The sequence below is a fragment of the Gallus gallus genome, chromosome 1 (assembly GCF_016699485.2).
Source record: "Gallus gallus isolate bGalGal1 chromosome 1, bGalGal1.mat.broiler.GRCg7b, whole genome shotgun sequence".
Classification (NCBI taxonomy): domain Eukaryota; kingdom Metazoa; phylum Chordata; class Aves; order Galliformes; family Phasianidae; genus Gallus; species Gallus gallus.
The window spans coordinates 106097335-106115274 of record NC_052532.1 but is presented as its reverse complement, the minus strand read 5'-3'; the positions used below and the strand labels follow the sequence as shown (position 1 = coordinate 106115274).

The following is a 17940-nucleotide window of genomic DNA, read 5'->3' as shown; positions in this document are numbered from 1 at the left end:
ATGTTACTCAGCAGGAGAATCTTTAGTAGACTGTATTTTATTCTGCAGCTGCCTTTACTAGCTATTTTTGAAAGGCTCCGAGTTTTGTATAAATCTTCCTTCCTAAACGGATGAAACAAACAAAATGTAAAACTCATCTCCATAAAGCACAACACAATAATAATTTCCAGATGGGTTTTCTGATGGAAGATCAAAGTCCTTCATCTCAGACTTGGGAAATTTCCCTTCCACGCTGGTATCAGTTTTATCTGAATGCAGTCCGTCCCATTGTTGGCTTCTTTCAAAAAGACAATTAGCTAGATGGAGCTGCGGGAGACTGAGCTTACTGCTGAAGAACATGGAAAAAGATTTTGCTAAAAAAAGCAAAAAATGTTGTGGATAGGCAAGGGAACTACTTTGAGTAGTGCAAAAACTAGACATTCCTATACACTCAAAAATGCCAGTTTCAAATGCAAACATTAAAGAAGCAAAAGAGGGCTGTTTCTACATTGGTGCAACTGGTTTGGACAAACTCCCAGCTATGCATCTTTGATTTCAAACATCTCGAGGCTAGAAAATAATAGCTTAGTGGTTTTCCATATTTAAGTGAATGTTTTACGCATCTATGCAGCTTCAGATTTTTCTTCCAAGATCCAGAAGTTTCTCCTGAAAGCCTGGATGCATTGGGCATCTGCATTTTCAGCTTCGCAGTTCCAGAGTTTGCACACGGGTTCCTGTTTCTGAAGTTCAGCCGCTGCTAATAGGTGCATCCATCCCTCTGAGTTGTGTTTCTGTTTGTTATACGTAATAAATACCAAAAAAAAAGAGAAAAAGATGAAGAAAATACCCCTTCATTTAATCCAGGATGAGATTTTCAAATGATGAAGGAAGTCAAATTCCCCAGTCCCGTTCTTCCAATTAGGAATCTGCCTTCTGGAGGAGATGAGCTTCACTCACTCTCTCTGTCTCACCCACGCTGGCACATTTCCATCTTGTTTTGCTCTCTCCACTTACAAGCTTTCACAGAAGCACTCCCAGTACAGTATTTTTGTCTTCATGGTGCCACGCAGGACATGTCTTTTTGGCAAAAAGGGCTGTGAGTGCAGTAATACTAATGGAGCTCAGTAATGAGCAGGTTTTTCACCCGGCAAAGCCTTTTCCCCGACTGCTTTTCCCAATGACATGAAACAGTAGAAAGCTTTGCAAGAAAATAATCAACCAGTCAAAACTCACAGATGTACAAATAGTATCTGAGGAAGCAATTCATCTGCAGGTCTCTTGGCAAAGGGGATTGTGGAACCAAAATGTAATTGCGTCGCCATTTAAGTTTCCACATCCACCAGGTGGTTTGGTTCACATCTTGGATATTGCAAAGTTTTATCATTCAAATCAGCCTATAGGTCTCTTTCTCATTGCAGACACGAGGCAAGTGCAGCCGTCCCCGCCATGGTCCTACGACCAGTCCTACCAGTACCTGGGCTCCATCGCGACTCCCTCGGTGCACCCTGCCACGCCGATATCGCCTGGCAGGGCCAGCGGCATGACGTCCCTCACCGCAGAGCTTTCCAGCCGCCTCTCAGGTGAGCCACTGCAAATGGTTAGTGCTGGGATGCCCATGCGGTGATCACTCTGTCCTCAGGTGCTGCTGCTGCAGCTTTTCCCTGCTGCTGGTGAAGCATGTTCTGAGCCTTCTGCAGAGAGCCATCTCTACTGGTTGACTGGGATTTGTGCAAAGAGCGAGGAAATAAGGTTTGGGTCCCAACATAATGTTCTCAAAAGAGAAAGAAATAGGAGAAAGTGGCTACTTTGATGATGTCTGGAGCTACAGAAATAGTTGAGATAGCTGGGGAACTGTCATATCTGCCAAGAAATGAATGCCACAGATATTTTGGTTCTGTTTCCTTCCTTCTCTCAAAATTCAGACCAGAGTACAGCAGATTATGGGTGGACATGCTGCGTGCAGGATGGTGTTTTTTGACATGTTAAGTGTTGCACTGTACTGTCTTGTTACATCTTTCTGAAATTGTACTGCAGGGCTTTACAAGCCAACATAAAAATACAGCGCGGATGTGAAAGCTACCCCCCTGGTTTGAACCGTGCTCAGCTGGCCATCTGCTGACTGTAACCCCACATATTGAACCAATATGTGTGTGTTCAAGAGCAGAAATTTTCCTAAAATGAATGAGAGACATATAATCCAACCTTGCACGTGGCTTTTTCAAAAAGTATATTCTTTGGCCATACATAATGCTCTCGTTTGAATAATCAGGGCACACTATTTTATTAGGGATTTTACTTTTAAAAGTCATGTTTCTTGTCCAAACAAACAGCAGGTTGGAGGGTTTTTAGACGTGGTGCCTCAAAAGACAAAGGATATCAGACGTACTTGAAACACCTTGACATTAATTTTTGTTGTTCTGCTTTTTGCCAAAGTAGGCAGAAGAAGCCCTCCTCTGACGAGTGATGTGTCCAGGCAGTTTTAAGAAGTTTGATTTCTTTCTCAGGAATGAGGTGTGGAAGCACCATTTAAAATCTGGCAGGTTGTCAGATGTCACCTTTGGCCTTAGCCACCCTCACGCTCCTACCAGTCCACACCACGATCTGTCTTACCACGTTAAATCTAAAGATGCCAGGGTTTGGAGGAAGGAAATGTGTTTAGGGGTCCCAATGATCTTCCAGAAGTCAAAAAGACAGAAGACAAATTGAAAAAGGAAGCATACCGCATGCGTCAGAGCTTTTCTAAGAAATTCATATAAATTCATCAAAGAGTGCTGGCTGTGCAGTTGACGAGCTTTCAGAGCTTGGCGCTGGAGTGTGTCTGCTCTAGCTTTAAAATTGGCCAGAGCCAAGAGCTTTGTTTTCCCTCTGCTTCTTCTCATGAGTATTTCCTTCAGCGTATGGCTCCTCTTCTGCAGACTCCACACCTTGTCTGATGGAAGAAGTTGTCTTCTGGAAACATTTTTTCTTAATTATGATTGTAGTAATTTGAATCACACATAGCTGCTAGCTCTAGGGACTGACACCTTCCATTAATCTGAGTCACAATGAAGATCCTTTCTAGAGAGGCCATTATCTGCTCTGCTTGTTTAATCCGTGCCCATCAGGGAAGGAGATGGTGGGACTGGGCATCTTTTCACTGGTGTCAGACAAAACAGAGCATAATTTGGCCATCCTATAAAAAGCTCATTTAGGATGAGAAAGATTTCTAATACAAATGAAAGGGGGAAAAAAAGCCCAACTCCCAAATGTAGCTTTCTGCTTTCAAAAGGCATTGCTGTTATCCCTTTTTATATACTTACTAGAGCCAAGATTTTTGGAAGTTTGTAACAACTATGTAGACATTATATGAAGACCCACGTACAAAGACCTCAGATGAACCTGATTTTTTTCTGACTTCGGTTGTGTCAAGAGTCATTGTGGAACTGTGTTGCTAAGTGCTAACAGCTGGGCTAAGCCTGTGTGTGTAGACCTCGCCTGTGTATTTTGAAAGGACAGTGTGTGCTCCAAGGAGCTTCCCGTTTGAGTCAGCAAATAAAACTGGGAGCAAGGAGAGACTATGCAGAAGCTGAACAATTTGTATTTACGTCCTATCGGTGTCTGTAGTGACTCGTGATTCTAAGCAAGAAGGTTACGATCCGCATCCATGCTCCCCACCCACCTGCTGGGGATGAGGGCACTCTGGAAGTGTAAATTGCATGTGCTGTAAGGTCTCTGTGAGCAAGCACATACACCTACAAAACATGGTAAGAGCTTGGCACACCTCTTTAATTGCTGCTTTACTGCAGTTAATCCAAAACATCCAGACCTGCCAGCACTGTGTGTTAGAGATGGGGTGAGGGATAACTCAGTTCTTCCGTGGCAACGCTGCTGTAGTTAATTGTGGAATGAGGTTCTGATGATGATTATTGCCTTGCAGAGGTGAATTTCTGCTCTGCCAGTTTGACAGTCTCTGCCTTCCTTTCCTGCAATCCAGGTGCTTCTGACTTGACGGCATTCAGTGACCCCAGAGTGGGGATCGACCGCTCCTTCTCCGCGCTCCCTTCCATTTCTGATCCTCGGATGCACTACCCGGGAGCGTTCACCTACACGCCAACACCCGTCAGTTCGGGGATAGGGATCGGTATGTCTGCTATGTCCACGGCCACCAGATACCACACTTACCTCCCACCTCCATATCCCGGTTCCTCTCAGGCCCAAGGCAGCCCATTCCAGACCAGCTCACCTTCGTACCACCTCTACTACGGAACCTCTGCCGGGTCCTATCAGTTCTCCATGATCTCAGGAGGAGACCGGTCCCCCCCGCGCATCCACCCCCCTTGCACCAATGCTTCCACAGGATCGACACTCCTCAACCCCAACCTTCCCAACCAAAGCGATGTGGTTGAGGCAGAAGGGAGCCACAGCAACTCCCCAACCAACATGGGTACCACGGCAAGGCTAGAGGAAGCGGTTTGGAGGCCATACTGAATGCATTTTAAGTAGTCGTGGGCCAGGACTAACGTGCTTTCAATTTACCGATGCCCGTAGGTATCCCATAAACACCTGTCTTGCTTGTGGGCCCTGCCATGTTCATACATCACTTCCAGAAGCAAACTCTCCAGAAGTCAGCGGTCCCAAGAGCAGTGGCGTGTGTTGGGCCAGCTGCGGGGCTGGTGAAGCGATGCCACGCCAGCAAGGTACCCCCCGGGGGGCTGAGCTTCTGGAAAGGAGGACATTCAGGTTGGTGGCCTGTAGGTAGTGAGGGTGGGTAGGAAGATATCCAGGCTGTTCCCGGGCCTGTGGCTTTCAAACATGCCCAGGTTTGAAGGTCTTCACAGCCCTAAAGGGAGTTTCAGTTCACTTCTGTTTTTAAGACTTAAGACCTAACAGAAACTTAACGAGTTTACTGCATCTTATGGACGTGTTAACTATAAGGAAGTATAGGAAGATTCCCAGAGGGAAACTGTGAACGCTTCTGTTTTAGCAATGCTGTGAATGAGAGGTTTTATATGTTGGACTTCAGTTTTTCCTTTTTTTTTTTTTTTTTTAAACCATGTTGTGTATTCCAAAGAATATGGAATTTTTTATTGCTGGTTTGTTTGGTTTTTTTTGGTTTGGGTTTGTTTATTTTTTTTTTTTAAGGATGCAACTCATCCTGCTTTGCATCTAATTGGTTTAATTTCTCTTGGCACCTTATAAATCGCAAAAAAAAAGAGATTTTACTTTTTGTTGTTGTTTTAATCACGCTTGCTTCTTTCTTGCTTTGTCAACTGAAAGAATCAGCCCCTTTTTCAATGAGTTAATTTAACTTTTTTTTCTCTTGGACTTTTTTTTTTAATACAACGGCTACAGCCTTGGGTCATTTTCAACTACTGTACTACTTTGATGATATTTATGCTTGATATTTAGACTTTTCTTATTTGTTGATACTATTATTATTTAAATATGCCTATATTAAAAAGATCAGCAATTGCCTTTTTTGGTAGCAGCCAAAGTCAAATTTGTCACATTGAAAAAGGCTGGAATAACGATGGGTAAAGTGACCTCCTAATTACCTAGAAATATTGTTTACGATTATCTCCCTTTCATTTTACTCAGCTAGGTGAGCCCACAGCCTCAGAGCTGTTGAGATGCCCCACTCCTCCTGAAACAATTGAGGCGCCAGAGTCCCCATGAAGGCACTGTGCCTTTCCCCTCAGTGGAGTCATCTCTCCACGCCCCTTCCTCGTTTTTCCATAGTCACCAGTGGTGATGCTCAGGATCAGTACTCAGGAGGTACCTATATCATAAGGCAGTCTTTTGTATTCCCTCAACTATGTAAGTCCCCATGCAGCCCTGTTCTGTGCTGAGCTTCCCTTGGCTTCCTAACAACTCTGGTGGAGGCTTCGTAGTCTTTCAAATCAAAAGCTAACACACAGTTAGCACGGCAGGAGTGAAATGAAGAAGACTAGTAGAATCAATGTGAGACTTGGTCCCAGCTCAGTGGAGCCAAGATTTCTGTGCAGTACAAGAGCCATGTTGGAGTGTACTGGAAAGGAGATCAATTCATGCATCACAAAATAGCTCAGACTGAACAGAGTCAAGTTCATCTGGAAAGCAGGCCAGCAAAGAAGGGGCCTTAATGGTTCTTCCATCACCATATCTTAAAACCCATGCACAGACTATTTGGTCCTGTAGCAAATATGCACGGCTTGTAGTAGGAGCATGTTAATACAGAGTTGTCATCATTGCCCATCGTTACAGCACAAACATATCAGATGTCACTGTAAAGTTTATGGCACTGTTTTATTTGAGGGTTTGGTCCGAACGCAGCTGTTGTACTACTCATTAATTACAGACTGCTGATGTTGACAAGTGTGCGTTCCCAATGATCCAATTATTATTTAATGTACGTCTTAAATGAGTGAAACAATTGCAGGTCAACTCAGAGAGTATTTGAAAGCAGGACTTCAGATCAGTGTTTGATGTTTAAAAAAAAAAAAATGAAAAGGATTCAAATTAAAAAGATCCTTGGCTGCAGGCAGCAGAACAGCTGGACTTATTTAAAACCATTTGTTTTTCAAGTTTTCTTTTTTTATATATATGATTTTGCTTCTTTGTTTAAGTCAGATGCAGTAGCACTTTGGTATTGAAAAGTTACAAATTGAAGAACTTGCATTGTCAACAAGGTCATTTTTGTGCAGAAAATAGGGGGTGTTTCAAGAGATCTCAGCAAAAGTTCAAAATGGTTCTGCTAAAATATATACATGGCCTCGTGCTTTTATTTAGCATAATATAATTTATCATTTTCTAGAGTTTGCTCTGATCAAAAAAGGCAGAAAGCATCAAAGTCAATATCAGAACAGTTAAAAATGCATTTTGGAAGTACGGAGACCTTGCTGAATATGGAAATAGAGAGACCCTACCCTTACATAGTTGGAATCTCACCTCATCAGTAGCCTAAAAAAAAGTCCTTCCTCACTAAACAGTAGCTCTGTTGCAGAATCCATTTTACGCATTCTCTGTCGCCGTGCAGCTCAAATCCCCATTGACCACAGCTTTCACGTCTGCCTTGTGACTGGACCACCCAAGTGCATAGTACTGTGAGTGGGAACCCAGAGGTGAGGGCGAGGAACCACAGAGGAGCCGCAGGCCTCCCCACAGGGCACAGCTGCTGGTGGCTGGGTGACTCCTGCCCAGTGGCAGAGGTGAGGCTGCTGTGGTCAGGACTCTCCCACGTCAGTCTCTCCCCACAGCCACGACTGCTGTCTGCTGAAGTCTTTGCCTGTTTTAGCCCATAGTATTGTACTATATACTGGATGCCCCATCCCTGGAGGCATTCAAGGCCAGGCTGGATGTGGCTCTGGGCAGCCTGGTCTGGTGGTTGGCAACTCTGCACATAGCAGGGGGTTGAAACTCGATGATCACTGTGGTCCTTTTCAACCCAGGCCATTCTATGCTTCTGTGATCCCCTTCTGAAACTAAAGTGTCAGGGAGGGAAAGGTGAGCCAAGTCTGCCAGCCCAGTGGTCAGGCCTAACGTTTAACATTTCTTATGGCTACACATCTACTTTCTTCACACCTGCCCTGAAGAGGAAGTTTAATTTTACACTCCCTGGTGTGAACGGTTTGAGAAAGTGCGGAGCTGTTCACAGCACTCACCCCTTTTCTGAAACACAACCAAAACGTGGGATTTCCCACCTCCCCACTCACCATCACTGCCAGCAACTCCTGAGTCTAACCTCTCTGTACACGTCAAACACAGAATAATGCAGTGCTCCCCTTACAGAAGAAAATCTAAGTTTATTATCCTGTGCAATTAGTCTGTTTAATCACCGTGGGCTACAGTGTATTCACACAAGTGTTTATGAGACACTCAATGAGAACTCATGAGTTCACTCAAATCTCTATTTTTGTAGCCATCCCCTGTTCCGCTCAGGACAGCAAAGCTCTCTGAGGCTGTAAAAAATGCTCTTGTGTCATTCCTCTCATATCTAAACAGCACTTGGCAGGCAGAAACAGGACAGCTAGGTAAAACACTTCCCCCATTCACATGCCTCCAAATTATAGTGTATAAGTATATATTTTTATATGTAATATATATATATTTATATAGTTTTATCATCCCAGCCGCTGAATGGAATAGCACTGTTGTGCTTCCCTTTGCAAGTCGTGGTCAGCAGAGTGCCTTAGGCTCCTTCCCCTACTGACGTGCAGTAGTTAATGGCAGTTCCTACTATCAGCTTGTGTGTTCCTCTCACAAGACACAGCTTGTTGTCCAGAGGCAGCCTCATCGAGCAATTCCAAAGTAAACACAGGGCCGACCTCCTGTTTGCATTAAGGCCCTTTACTTTGCTCTCAGCGTTTCTGCTCACTTCCAGAGTTCCCATTTGGCTTCCAGAGCAAAGTGAAGGAGCTTTAGTGCAAGAGGAGGCAGACGCGGGGAGCGTCGCTGCTACTAAGGATTTTACTTGCAGAATTATGCCAAATAAACTTCTGGAAAGGAGAAAAACGGTTTCCTCCAAGTGGCCCACGGTCTTTGTCAGAGTGTTCCGAGTTGCCTGCACTCTTGAAACATTCATTACTGCTTTCTGGATGACCTTCTCCATGAGTGTATTTGAAGATTCAGGATAAGTGGATCATTTTCAATTACTTGGGCAAAACACTTTCTTGTTTTCCTGCGTTGTAACGTTCTCGTGTTTTATTTTTGTTAACCTCGCTTGGTCAGTACTGATCACTCGGCATTTTTCTCCTTGTCCTAAGAGGGTTGCATCAACAGAGTTACTTGTATTTATGTATGTAAATAGATTTCAAAAGCTTCATAGCAAAATATTTAGTGCTTGTAATTACTCCGCTTTTGTTTTTTTCACATTTTTCTGTGTTTGTAATGAACTTACCTTTGGTTGCTTAAGTACTCTAGTGAGACTTATTTCTTTCCAAATTAGTTATTTTAGGCTTCGAGATTAACTACATTTTATTCACTTTTGTAAACAGTTATAGCATGGTCTCTGTTCAACACTCTTCACTTGGTTGGTTTCTTTTTTTGTGGTAGGGGAGAAATGAATGTGCAAAAATCTGTGGGTTTATTTGTGGTATCCTGGGTATGACAGTTCCACACCTTTCGTTCAAACGCAAACTCAGCTTTCAGTCTGAGGGGGTGGCATGGCAAGTCGGAGGGGAGGGCACAGTGGGAGACGCGGTCCTATCGGGATGGCATCAAAGTGTGTTCGTTTGGCATTTACTGGATCTGTTTACAAACCAGATGCTGCAGCGTACTGGAACAGTCACATTTTCCTTTGACGCTGTCATGCTGAACATTTCCAGAAGGGGAAACTACCAGGTTCTGGAAGTTTGCTTTTTTGGTTTTTGATCACAGGGGATTTTTCTTCCGGGGGTGGGAAAGGGGGGCTGCTGTTTTTTGGAACCAGATAGGAAAAGAGAATAGAGTAGATTTTTCCCCCACTACAGAAAGTCTCTAGATACCACGTCAGAGTAGACTCTTGCTGTACATACGGATGGCTGTGTCCAGTGCCACGAGAAAACTCATTACAACTAGCACGCAGAGCAGCTGGACTGCTGCGTTAGTTCTAATGAAGACTGTCTTTCTTTCTTTGTACCACAGTTTCCTCTGTAAATTCAATATCATAATTAGTGTGAATGACAAATAAAACGTTTGACAAGTATGCACGTTGGCCTGGTGCGTTCTTTCATCAGGGAGAAACCGGCTGCCACAGGAAAGGTACCCACTGGAAAAGGATACTGAGAGTGTATCACTCACAACATCAAAAATACATTTCTGTGTTGTTGGTTTTTTGATCTATTTATTGCTTTTTTAACATTAAATTGACGTTTTATTGATGCAGAATGACCTGTCTTGCTATCCAATAGGACCATCAAAACAAGACTCAGATGAGACTTTGCATGTACAGAGGCTTGGTAATTGAATTGTATCTCCAATGTCTTGATTAAATTCTTGAATGGTCTAAAATCTCCTATATCTGTTATTTTTCTTCCTTCATCTTATGCTTCTCGGGTTGGATCCTCTTTGATATTGATGAGCTGAACCTTATTTTTGGAGCACCAAAACAGATAGTTTGAAGTCGTGCTACTTTTGAGATACATTGTTGGGTTTTTTTCTCTCTTTAAATAAATAATGGAACAGTAGTGTTAATGAAACATTAATAAGGGAGAAATCAAGCTTTCAAAAAGAGAAAAAGAAGAGTCAATAATGAAAGTTCAATCTGAAAGCCTCTGTATCTATACATACTTATAAAATCATCTAGTATGGGCCTAACAGAATACATTGCATCATACTAAAGATGTTTTCATTAGTCTACATCTATACAATAATATATGCATGCAAAGATTACCTTTCATCTGTTTCTCTCAGAGAAAAACAAGCTGCAAAGCACACTATTGCAGGTGCAATTTTTCTAACATCTTGTCAGGTAGCATTCCATCTCCCAAATGATAAGTCATACTATCATTGTAAACTTGGGATCAAGGGACTCCGAGAAAACAGTTACTGAATTACAAGCACTTAACTTCCTAACCTCTTTCTAACCTCTTTAGGCTGAGCTAACACACGCCTCTGACAAGGTTACTGCTCAATATGAGCACATGACGTTTCTTTCTGGCACAATCCCGCATTATCCTAACAGTATTGCACCTACATTTTTGCAAGGGTATACCACAGAGATCTTTCTCCTTAGCCCCTGAAAGCCAAGAGCACTTCTTCAGAGGTAGATGGTCAAGCAGAGCGCAGATTTATTTCGTTTTCTACTTTAACACAGCAGGAAGAGAAGCTACAAATAGCGACAGTCAAAACAAAAACCAAAAATATTACGCCCAAGGGCAACTCAGGAGAAATATTTGTAGCTAGATTTTGAAGACTATAGGGAGGACGTATGAGCAGAGTTTCCATTTCATATGGGAGGGGAAGGCAAAGGACTGCAGTGGCCACTTGGACATGATGCAAACGTTCCACCATTCCCTTGCAGTGCATACCAACATTACCTGCTTTCCACAGGGTGAGGGGAGGAAGCAGGGACAGCTGTCCTCCCTGGACCCTCTGCTCTCTGAGAAGCTGCCCCTGGGCATCCCTGTGAGGCAGGTGGCTTGGCCATGCCTTCCTCTGGTAGCTGAGACGGGCCAGCTCAGCCTCACCTCTAACAGTTTGAGGGGGAGGAAGAAGAAAGTGCAAAAAGGTGAGGAATACAAAGGCTCGAAGCTGCTGTTTGTGAGAGGAGGGGCTGGCAGGGTGAACCCACACAGCTGTTGACTTGTTGTTCTACCCTTACATCCTGACTGACAGCTTTGGACAGGCTTTAATTACAAAGGCCATTGTCATGGGTGTCCTCTGCACTGCTTTGTTTGACTTGTGCAATGAGGAAACCCCTCCCTCTGGATTCAGGCTTCAGAGCTAAAGCAGCTTATTAAATAATATCCGCCTGAAAGGCATTGGACGACTCAACACAGCTGTTCTGGAAAGACAACACAGGTGTGTTACTTTTGGTTTACATGGCTTTTTTCCCTCTTTTCAGTGGCTTATCACAGTGGCTTATCAAGACAACAGGCTTGGATTAGTGGTGAGTGTACTGTGCCCAGAAGTTGTACCCTTTTTCTGAGCAGGCACAGAAATCCTGGTATTGGTGCTACGTGTGCGGTCATGGAACTGAATGTAAACTCTGCATTAGCTGCTCTGAGACAGATCCTGTTCACAGCATTCATAGCTTATAAGCCTATCAACACTGCCACTGCTACAGTGCTGGAAGACCTTGTAATGACACTGTGGTTTCCAGACATCACTGAAGAATGACTCAGTCCAGAACTGTAAATGGGCCAAAAATACTATTTAATGATGTCCCACCGTATTTTTACAACACGGGGTATTTGCAGGTCTGTAAGATGCTTTGGGAGCGTGTCTCCTTAGGCACCCCCTGTTGCAGGAAGACAGCACCTTTTATCCCTGTTTAACTCTGCTGAGGACTCACATAAACTTTGCTACCGGGATGCCCTGCGGAGCAGCGTTTCAGGGAAGGAATGTCCGAACTGCAGCTCATTGTAGCTCTTGCCTGCTGGGGGAGGGAGACTCCGCACAGATAAAAGCATGTTTAACTGTGAGGAGAAAGAAAATAAAGGCTCGGAACCTGCAGGTCTTCATTGGAATGTCTAGCTACTGAATTAGGAAGCTTGTTTTCTGGTTTTAAGTTACAGGGACACCTAGAAGTCTCCCAGACTGGATTAGTCAGCACGAGTCACTGTCTGGGAATTGTTTGGGTTTGTGAGAGGAGGATAAAACAATTTAGAAAGAAAATCTAATACACAGATTTAAAACATAGCCTGCTTGCAGAGCAGAGAGGGGGTTAGGTCTGATTTGTGGACTTCATAAACACTGGTTCCGAAGGCTAGGACGGCTGTCAGAAGATAGAGACCTGTTCCCTGCTGATGCAGAATTGTTTCCTGCAGCATGTAAAAAATACCTCCGGCTGTTTTACTTTCAAATGCCCCAAATACAGGAACATCTGCAGCTTTTCTGTGGAAGCTTAGAGGCAATCCCATTACAGCCTTCATGCCATGCTCTGCTGCTGCTGCGCTTGACCCATCCTGCAAGCTATACCCAAGGAAGCCTACACTTCATTCCCTAGGGAGCTCTGAGGTCTGGGTGCACTTCATGGTGCTTACACCAGCCAGCTGCACATTGCCATTGCCACTGTATTCTCGAATCAGACCCCCTCAGCACCAACACCCATCAATTCAAAATGCAGCTCCGGTCTCTGTACAGGGACATCCCAGGTACAAGGGTACAGGTTTTCTGGCCCCCAAAGCTCAGCAGGCAAAAGCATGAGGGATGCTAGAACCCACAAAATCACAGAATCAGTAAGGTTGGAAAAGACCTCTAAGATCACCAAATCCAACCATCAGCCCACCCCCACCATGCCCACTGCCCACGTCCCTCAGTGCCACATCCACACGGCTCTTGAACACCTCCAGGGACAGTGGGCAGCCTGTGTCACTGCCTCACTGCTCTTTCTGAGTATCCATCCCACAAACCACAGCCCAGGTACTTCAGTGACCTCTAACACCAACAACTTCTCAGTCTGTTCATATGGCCTTCTTTAAAGGATCCCAGCAGTTCAACAGCACTATGCATCAGGTGAGCATTACATCCTCAAAGGCATGAAAATCCTTCAAAATTGGCTGAAAATCAGCTGATTTTCACTGACAGTAAAATTTGTGTGTGAAGGCCCTGTGGCAAACTTCACTCTTCCTCTTCTAAAAGTCTATGATAAAGAATTGCTCTGAATTGAGGCAACGTGGATTATTTTACATGGGGAAAGTGTCCTACTTTGCTTTCCCTATGTAACAGAGCAGTGAAATTTGCGGGGGGTGGGGGGGTGGCATTATTATTGAGCAACTGTCCTCCCTTTCTTTTTCTTTTCCACTCCCTCCTCTGTTGAGCATCTGTGATCTCTCTCCAGCCTTCTGCAGGACTGGGAGCTCAATGATGTCAGTTCAGTACATACAACTTGGGAAGGGGTCGGGGGGGGGGGGAGGAGGAGAAAGGGTGTTGAGCACAAACAGGCAAATGCCAGCATGTCCATCCCATGGGCATTATGATTTGGGGGCTGGATGAGAGGAAGAGTTCTTCTGTTTTGGAACAGAAAGGCACATTTCCAAAAGTTTCAGCACACAGCAAAAAATCTGTCCGTGTGGTCCTGAAATAATGTTCAGTTGTATCCTTTTGAAAATACTGAAACTTGAAATGGTCCTGGTTGCCAAAGGGCTGCAGCCTGCCAGCTTAGCTGGGAATCCTGGGCCGTGGGAAGCAGGCAGCACTGCTGGTGATACGGTTGGGGTGAGTCAGTGTGTGCTGCACCACAGTTTATCAGAAGTATTTCCAACAAGCTCCAGGTATGAGTGGTCAACAGCAAGCTCATCCTACCCAGGCATTTTAGCTATTGCTTACTGCTGTTAGGACTGTGCCTGTGATCTCATTTGGATGGCCTTGCAGGCTTGAGTCCAAGAGTGCTGAAGTGGCAGATATTTTGCCTCGTAGTCCTCTCTTTCCAAATGTGATCTCTTTGAAGTTAGTATGGCTGTTTTGTAATGCTCTGTGTATTTTCTGACCTTCCGGGGTCTTGAAGCATATTGCCTATTGGAAAATATTTGTGTCCCATCTCATTGTGCTGTAGCCAAATTTGACAGTTTCTGCTTTCTGAAGTCTTACAAGCACATTAATTCTCCTTAAGACATCAACTTTTTGGGTTGCACCTCTCTTAGGTCTCACGATGCTCACGTTAATAAACAAGGAGTAAATCCTGCAAAGCAGATGTGCATTCTACCCACGAACAGAACACAGGTGACTTTAAAGGGTGGCAGGCTGTCCTGTTTCAATGCACTGGTATTTAGCTTCAGCTTCTGTCTCCAGGACAAACATCTACCAGTGTTCTTCCTCATCCCTAAAGAGGTGGCTTCTTCTCCTTTGTGTTTGCTTGCACTGCTTCCTCAAGAAAGGTTAATAAGTCCATGGCTGGGAACAGAGGTCAGCAAATGACGAGAGAATTAAACGGAAGAAAAATTATGAAAATCACAAAGCATGATTTGAAAGATAAAACTACAGGTATGTACCCAGTTTACAAAGCACATTTGTTCTACAGATATGCCTCGAGCAGTGGTCTTTGGGGCAATCTTTGTTGCCATGTCTCCATTGGTGCCTATCTCACGGGAGACAGAATCATAGAGCCATGGAATATCCACAAGGATCACTGAGTCCAACTCCTGGCTCCACACAGGACCACCCAAAAATCAAACCCTATGTCTGACAGCACTGTCCAAAATGCTCTCAGACCTTTCCAAGTTACAATAATTTTTGCCTGTTTTCCTCAACCCTCAGGATCTTTACCTGAACTTTCAGGTGATTCCAATACCATCCAAATCCTCTCATAAATCACTCTTCAAAATAACTCTGCTGCAGGTTTTTGCCTTCTTTTCTACATCCTCTCATTCCCACAAAGGCAACCTGCAACCAGAAATGGAAACGCTGGAGAAACTGGGAGGGGGTGAATGCACCAAAGGAACTTGGGTCTCAGGATGATTAATCTATGCCTCTTTTGAAGTCTAAGACGCATCATTTATCCAGACCTTTCCAAACCATATATGCAATTATGAGATATGGTCAAGAGGTTTCCAAGGGTCCATTCAGCCAGCATGGTTGCATTAAAGATGAAAGAAGCATCACCCCTTGCTGAGGTCCCCTCCTTGAGGGGGTGAATTCCGCCTCTCTTCAAGGCTTTTGGTACAACAGCATATCGAGACAAGAGTGGGTGGAAGAGTCACTTTTGTAAGGGATATTTTTGTGCTCTGTTTGCAATAACATCTACAGACATACTGAGGTTTGCCTCCCACGGGCAGCCCAGTGGTTTCAGTAACTATGCATGAGCGAAGAATGAGTTGCGTTTGGTCTGTTTTGCAGGGGAAAAGAGAGGCAAGTGGGAAGGCAAATTTATTCAGAATCTTAAAATAAGCAACACTGAATTTCCTGTCTGCTTTCCTTTCCACCTGGATTTTGCAACCAGCAAAGAGGGGGAAAAAAATGAAGTACTATTAAAGAACTTTTTTTATTACTAAAGTTTTTTCATTATCCATTAACAAGGTGCCAGAACACAAGACTTACTTACCCTTCCAGTGCAAGAAGCTGTAAATAGCTGAAAAAGCAAAACTTGTGAACTTTTATTTTTTATCCTGATAAAACAAAGAAATCTAGGGTGGTAGGGCTAAACCAGCCTAGGAATGAGGTTCTCCTCTGTGATGCTAACGGAGATGGATGCTGCAAGGAGGAGAATAACCTCATCTTACAGTGATTGTTCAGCATCCCTCAGAGTTAAATTTCTGAAGTGTCTCTTCTCTCGTTTCCACCACAGCTCATACGTTGTGGAGCTTCACAATCTAGAGCTCCCAGCTGCGAGACAACTATCATTACCCAATCAACCCATCATTAGAAACTAACACAGCTCCCACAAGTTGCTTATCTCCCCGCCAGTTGTTATGCTGCTATACTGAATGCAGCTATTCCTGTACTCTTCCCCCACCCCCTTTTTTTTTTGACCCTTGGAATTGCTGTGTCTCCGTTTGTCCAGCTCAACTGCGCTCTTCCATCATCTCCAGCTCATATCCAGGCCCATGTGGTGTAATTAGGTGTGTCTTCCTTTCAAATGAGTCCATGTGCCACACAGAGAGCCCCTGCTGAGACAGTAAGACATGTCCTGTCGCAAATTATTTTTCAAAATTTGCACTTATGGTTGCTGAGTGACAGTTTAGCAGTGAATGTACTTGATGGAGGATCTCCTTCACGCTCTCTCACATGCTGATGGCTGTAGCAAAATCCCTTCTTTCCTGTGCCTCGTTTTCCTCATCTGCAAATGGGCAGTGACACCCACCTTCTCTGAGAAACACTTTGAGCTCCATTGATGAGAAAGTCCACAGAGAGCAGCCTTGTTGTTATTGTTGTCTGCAGAGTAAAAACATGCTCATAAATCATCTTTCAGGGATGGTAAAGCAGGTTTCATTGGCTCTGGAGCTGGGTGACTGAACAGAGAAGAATTTCCTTCTTTGGCATTTTCCCCTAGTTTTAATAACTTTGAACTCTTGCTTTAGATCTTGTTTACATTAGGCTGGTTTAGTAACTGTGTGTCTCCCTCCAGCAATTGTCTCCTTCTTCCCCACCTTCCTCAGGTATTTGGTTTAGGTACCAAACATCTGACTCAGGTCTTCCTGGAGAACGGCTGAGCCAGGGCACATGGAAGAGGGATTCATTTTTCCCTGTTTGCGAGCAGAGGGACTTAACGGGGGAAAGAGGCGGAGGCTGGGACTGTCATGGACGTGAGCCCTGAGAACATAAAAATCTAGGCTGTTACCACACCCATGTGGCCTCTCGATGAAATGCTAAATGCAAACCGCACCGACGGCCTGCGCTAAAAATGTTTGGGCAGGAGAATTGTCATGGGTCCTTCTAAGCTTTACAAGCGATGAAGCAACGACTCCTGCCTTTCAGCTTAGGGAGGGGAAGCAAAGCTTCTTTGAAAGCAGCAGGTCACCCAGTTAGTTACACAAGCACATTTATCACGGCGTGGGCTGTAGAACTTGATCACTACCAGGAGTGGTATGGTTGGTTCTTGGCTTTGTTTTTGAAAAGCTCTGACACGAAGAGCAGTCTGGTGCAGCCCAGCCTGGGTTGTCAAGCCAGCGGAAGGTTCACGACAAGACAACGGCCCAATCTGTGACTGTGGTGGTTCAGAGCACGCTGAGCCCTCAGGGAGCTTCCCTCCCCTCTCAGCTAGGCTATGCAGCCGGCATGCTGCCGGGCACCAGCACCGCCCGGCCTGCTCCGGCCTCACTGCGCACAGAAGCGCCCGATCCCGAGAGGACCGCTGCAAAACTGGCTCCTGAAAGGCCAAACGGGGAAAAGGCTTTGCCAGTTAAAGCCGCTCCGCCGCTGTAACTCTTCCCTCAACGGTCCCCGGCCACCGACATCAGCGCCAGCCCCCTCGGGCCGCGGGGAGAGGCCGCTAGGGGGCCCGCCGCTGCTCTGGGGCGGCCCTCAGGGAGGCGCCATTTGGGGCAGCCTAGGGCTGGGTGTGCGGGGCGGGGGGGGGTCGGCAGTCCAGCGTTAGGTGACGGGGTTATCTGCCGGGCTTGAGGGAGCAGGAAGCATCTGCAAGCTGCGGCTCTGGCGTCCAGGCGCTGGGTAATGGAGGCTGTGCCAGCAAATGGCTGCACGCCTTCCAGCCTGACAGGAGAGGGGCTTGCGCTATGAAGCAACGAGGGTTACAGTGTTGTGAAGAGGTTCTTGGTTTGCATGGAGATGGCTTGTTAAATTCAAATTGGAAAGGACGTTTTATGAAGTAGTAACTAGGTGCCAGGCTTGGGGAGAGTACGTGGAGGAAAGGCCTAACCATCCATTGGGTCTCAGGAGCGTATAGCCCTTCAGCTCAGCAAAGCAGCC

General features: G+C 45.1%; 1 protein-coding gene and 1 long non-coding RNA gene across 7 annotated transcripts in view; one reads left to right on the top strand and one right to left on the bottom strand.

Annotated features, from left to right (window-relative positions):
- Positions 1-9924, top strand: part of RUNX1 (runt-related transcription factor 1) — a 153428-nt gene extending 143504 nt beyond the window's left edge. For 2 of the 5 annotated variants that reach the window (NM_001396968.1, NM_205227.2), the window contains 2 exons: positions 1398-1559; positions 3953-9924. In NM_001396968.1, the coding sequence (NP_001383897.1) occupies positions 1398-1559; positions 3953-4446 (656 nt within the window). In that variant the 3' untranslated portion in view covers positions 4447-9924. Of the gene's footprint in view, positions 1-1379; positions 1560-3952 lie in introns of all 5 variants that reach the window. The other 3 variants (XM_025146751.3, XM_025146753.3, XM_015299305.4) reach the window with 2 other exon arrangements.
- Positions 9925-10688: 764 nt separating this feature from the next.
- Positions 10689-17503, bottom strand: LOC101748524. 2 transcript variants are annotated; one of them, XR_210190.5, is made up of 3 exons: positions 15617-17503; positions 14842-14958; positions 10689-14469 (listed from the first exon to the last, which is right to left on the bottom strand). It is a non-coding gene; the product is annotated as an uncharacterized LOC101748524 (long non-coding RNA). The 2 variants fall into 2 exon arrangements; XR_005847807.2 differs by having other exon boundaries at positions 14842-17503.
- Between the last annotated feature and the right edge of the window lie 437 nt (positions 17504-17940).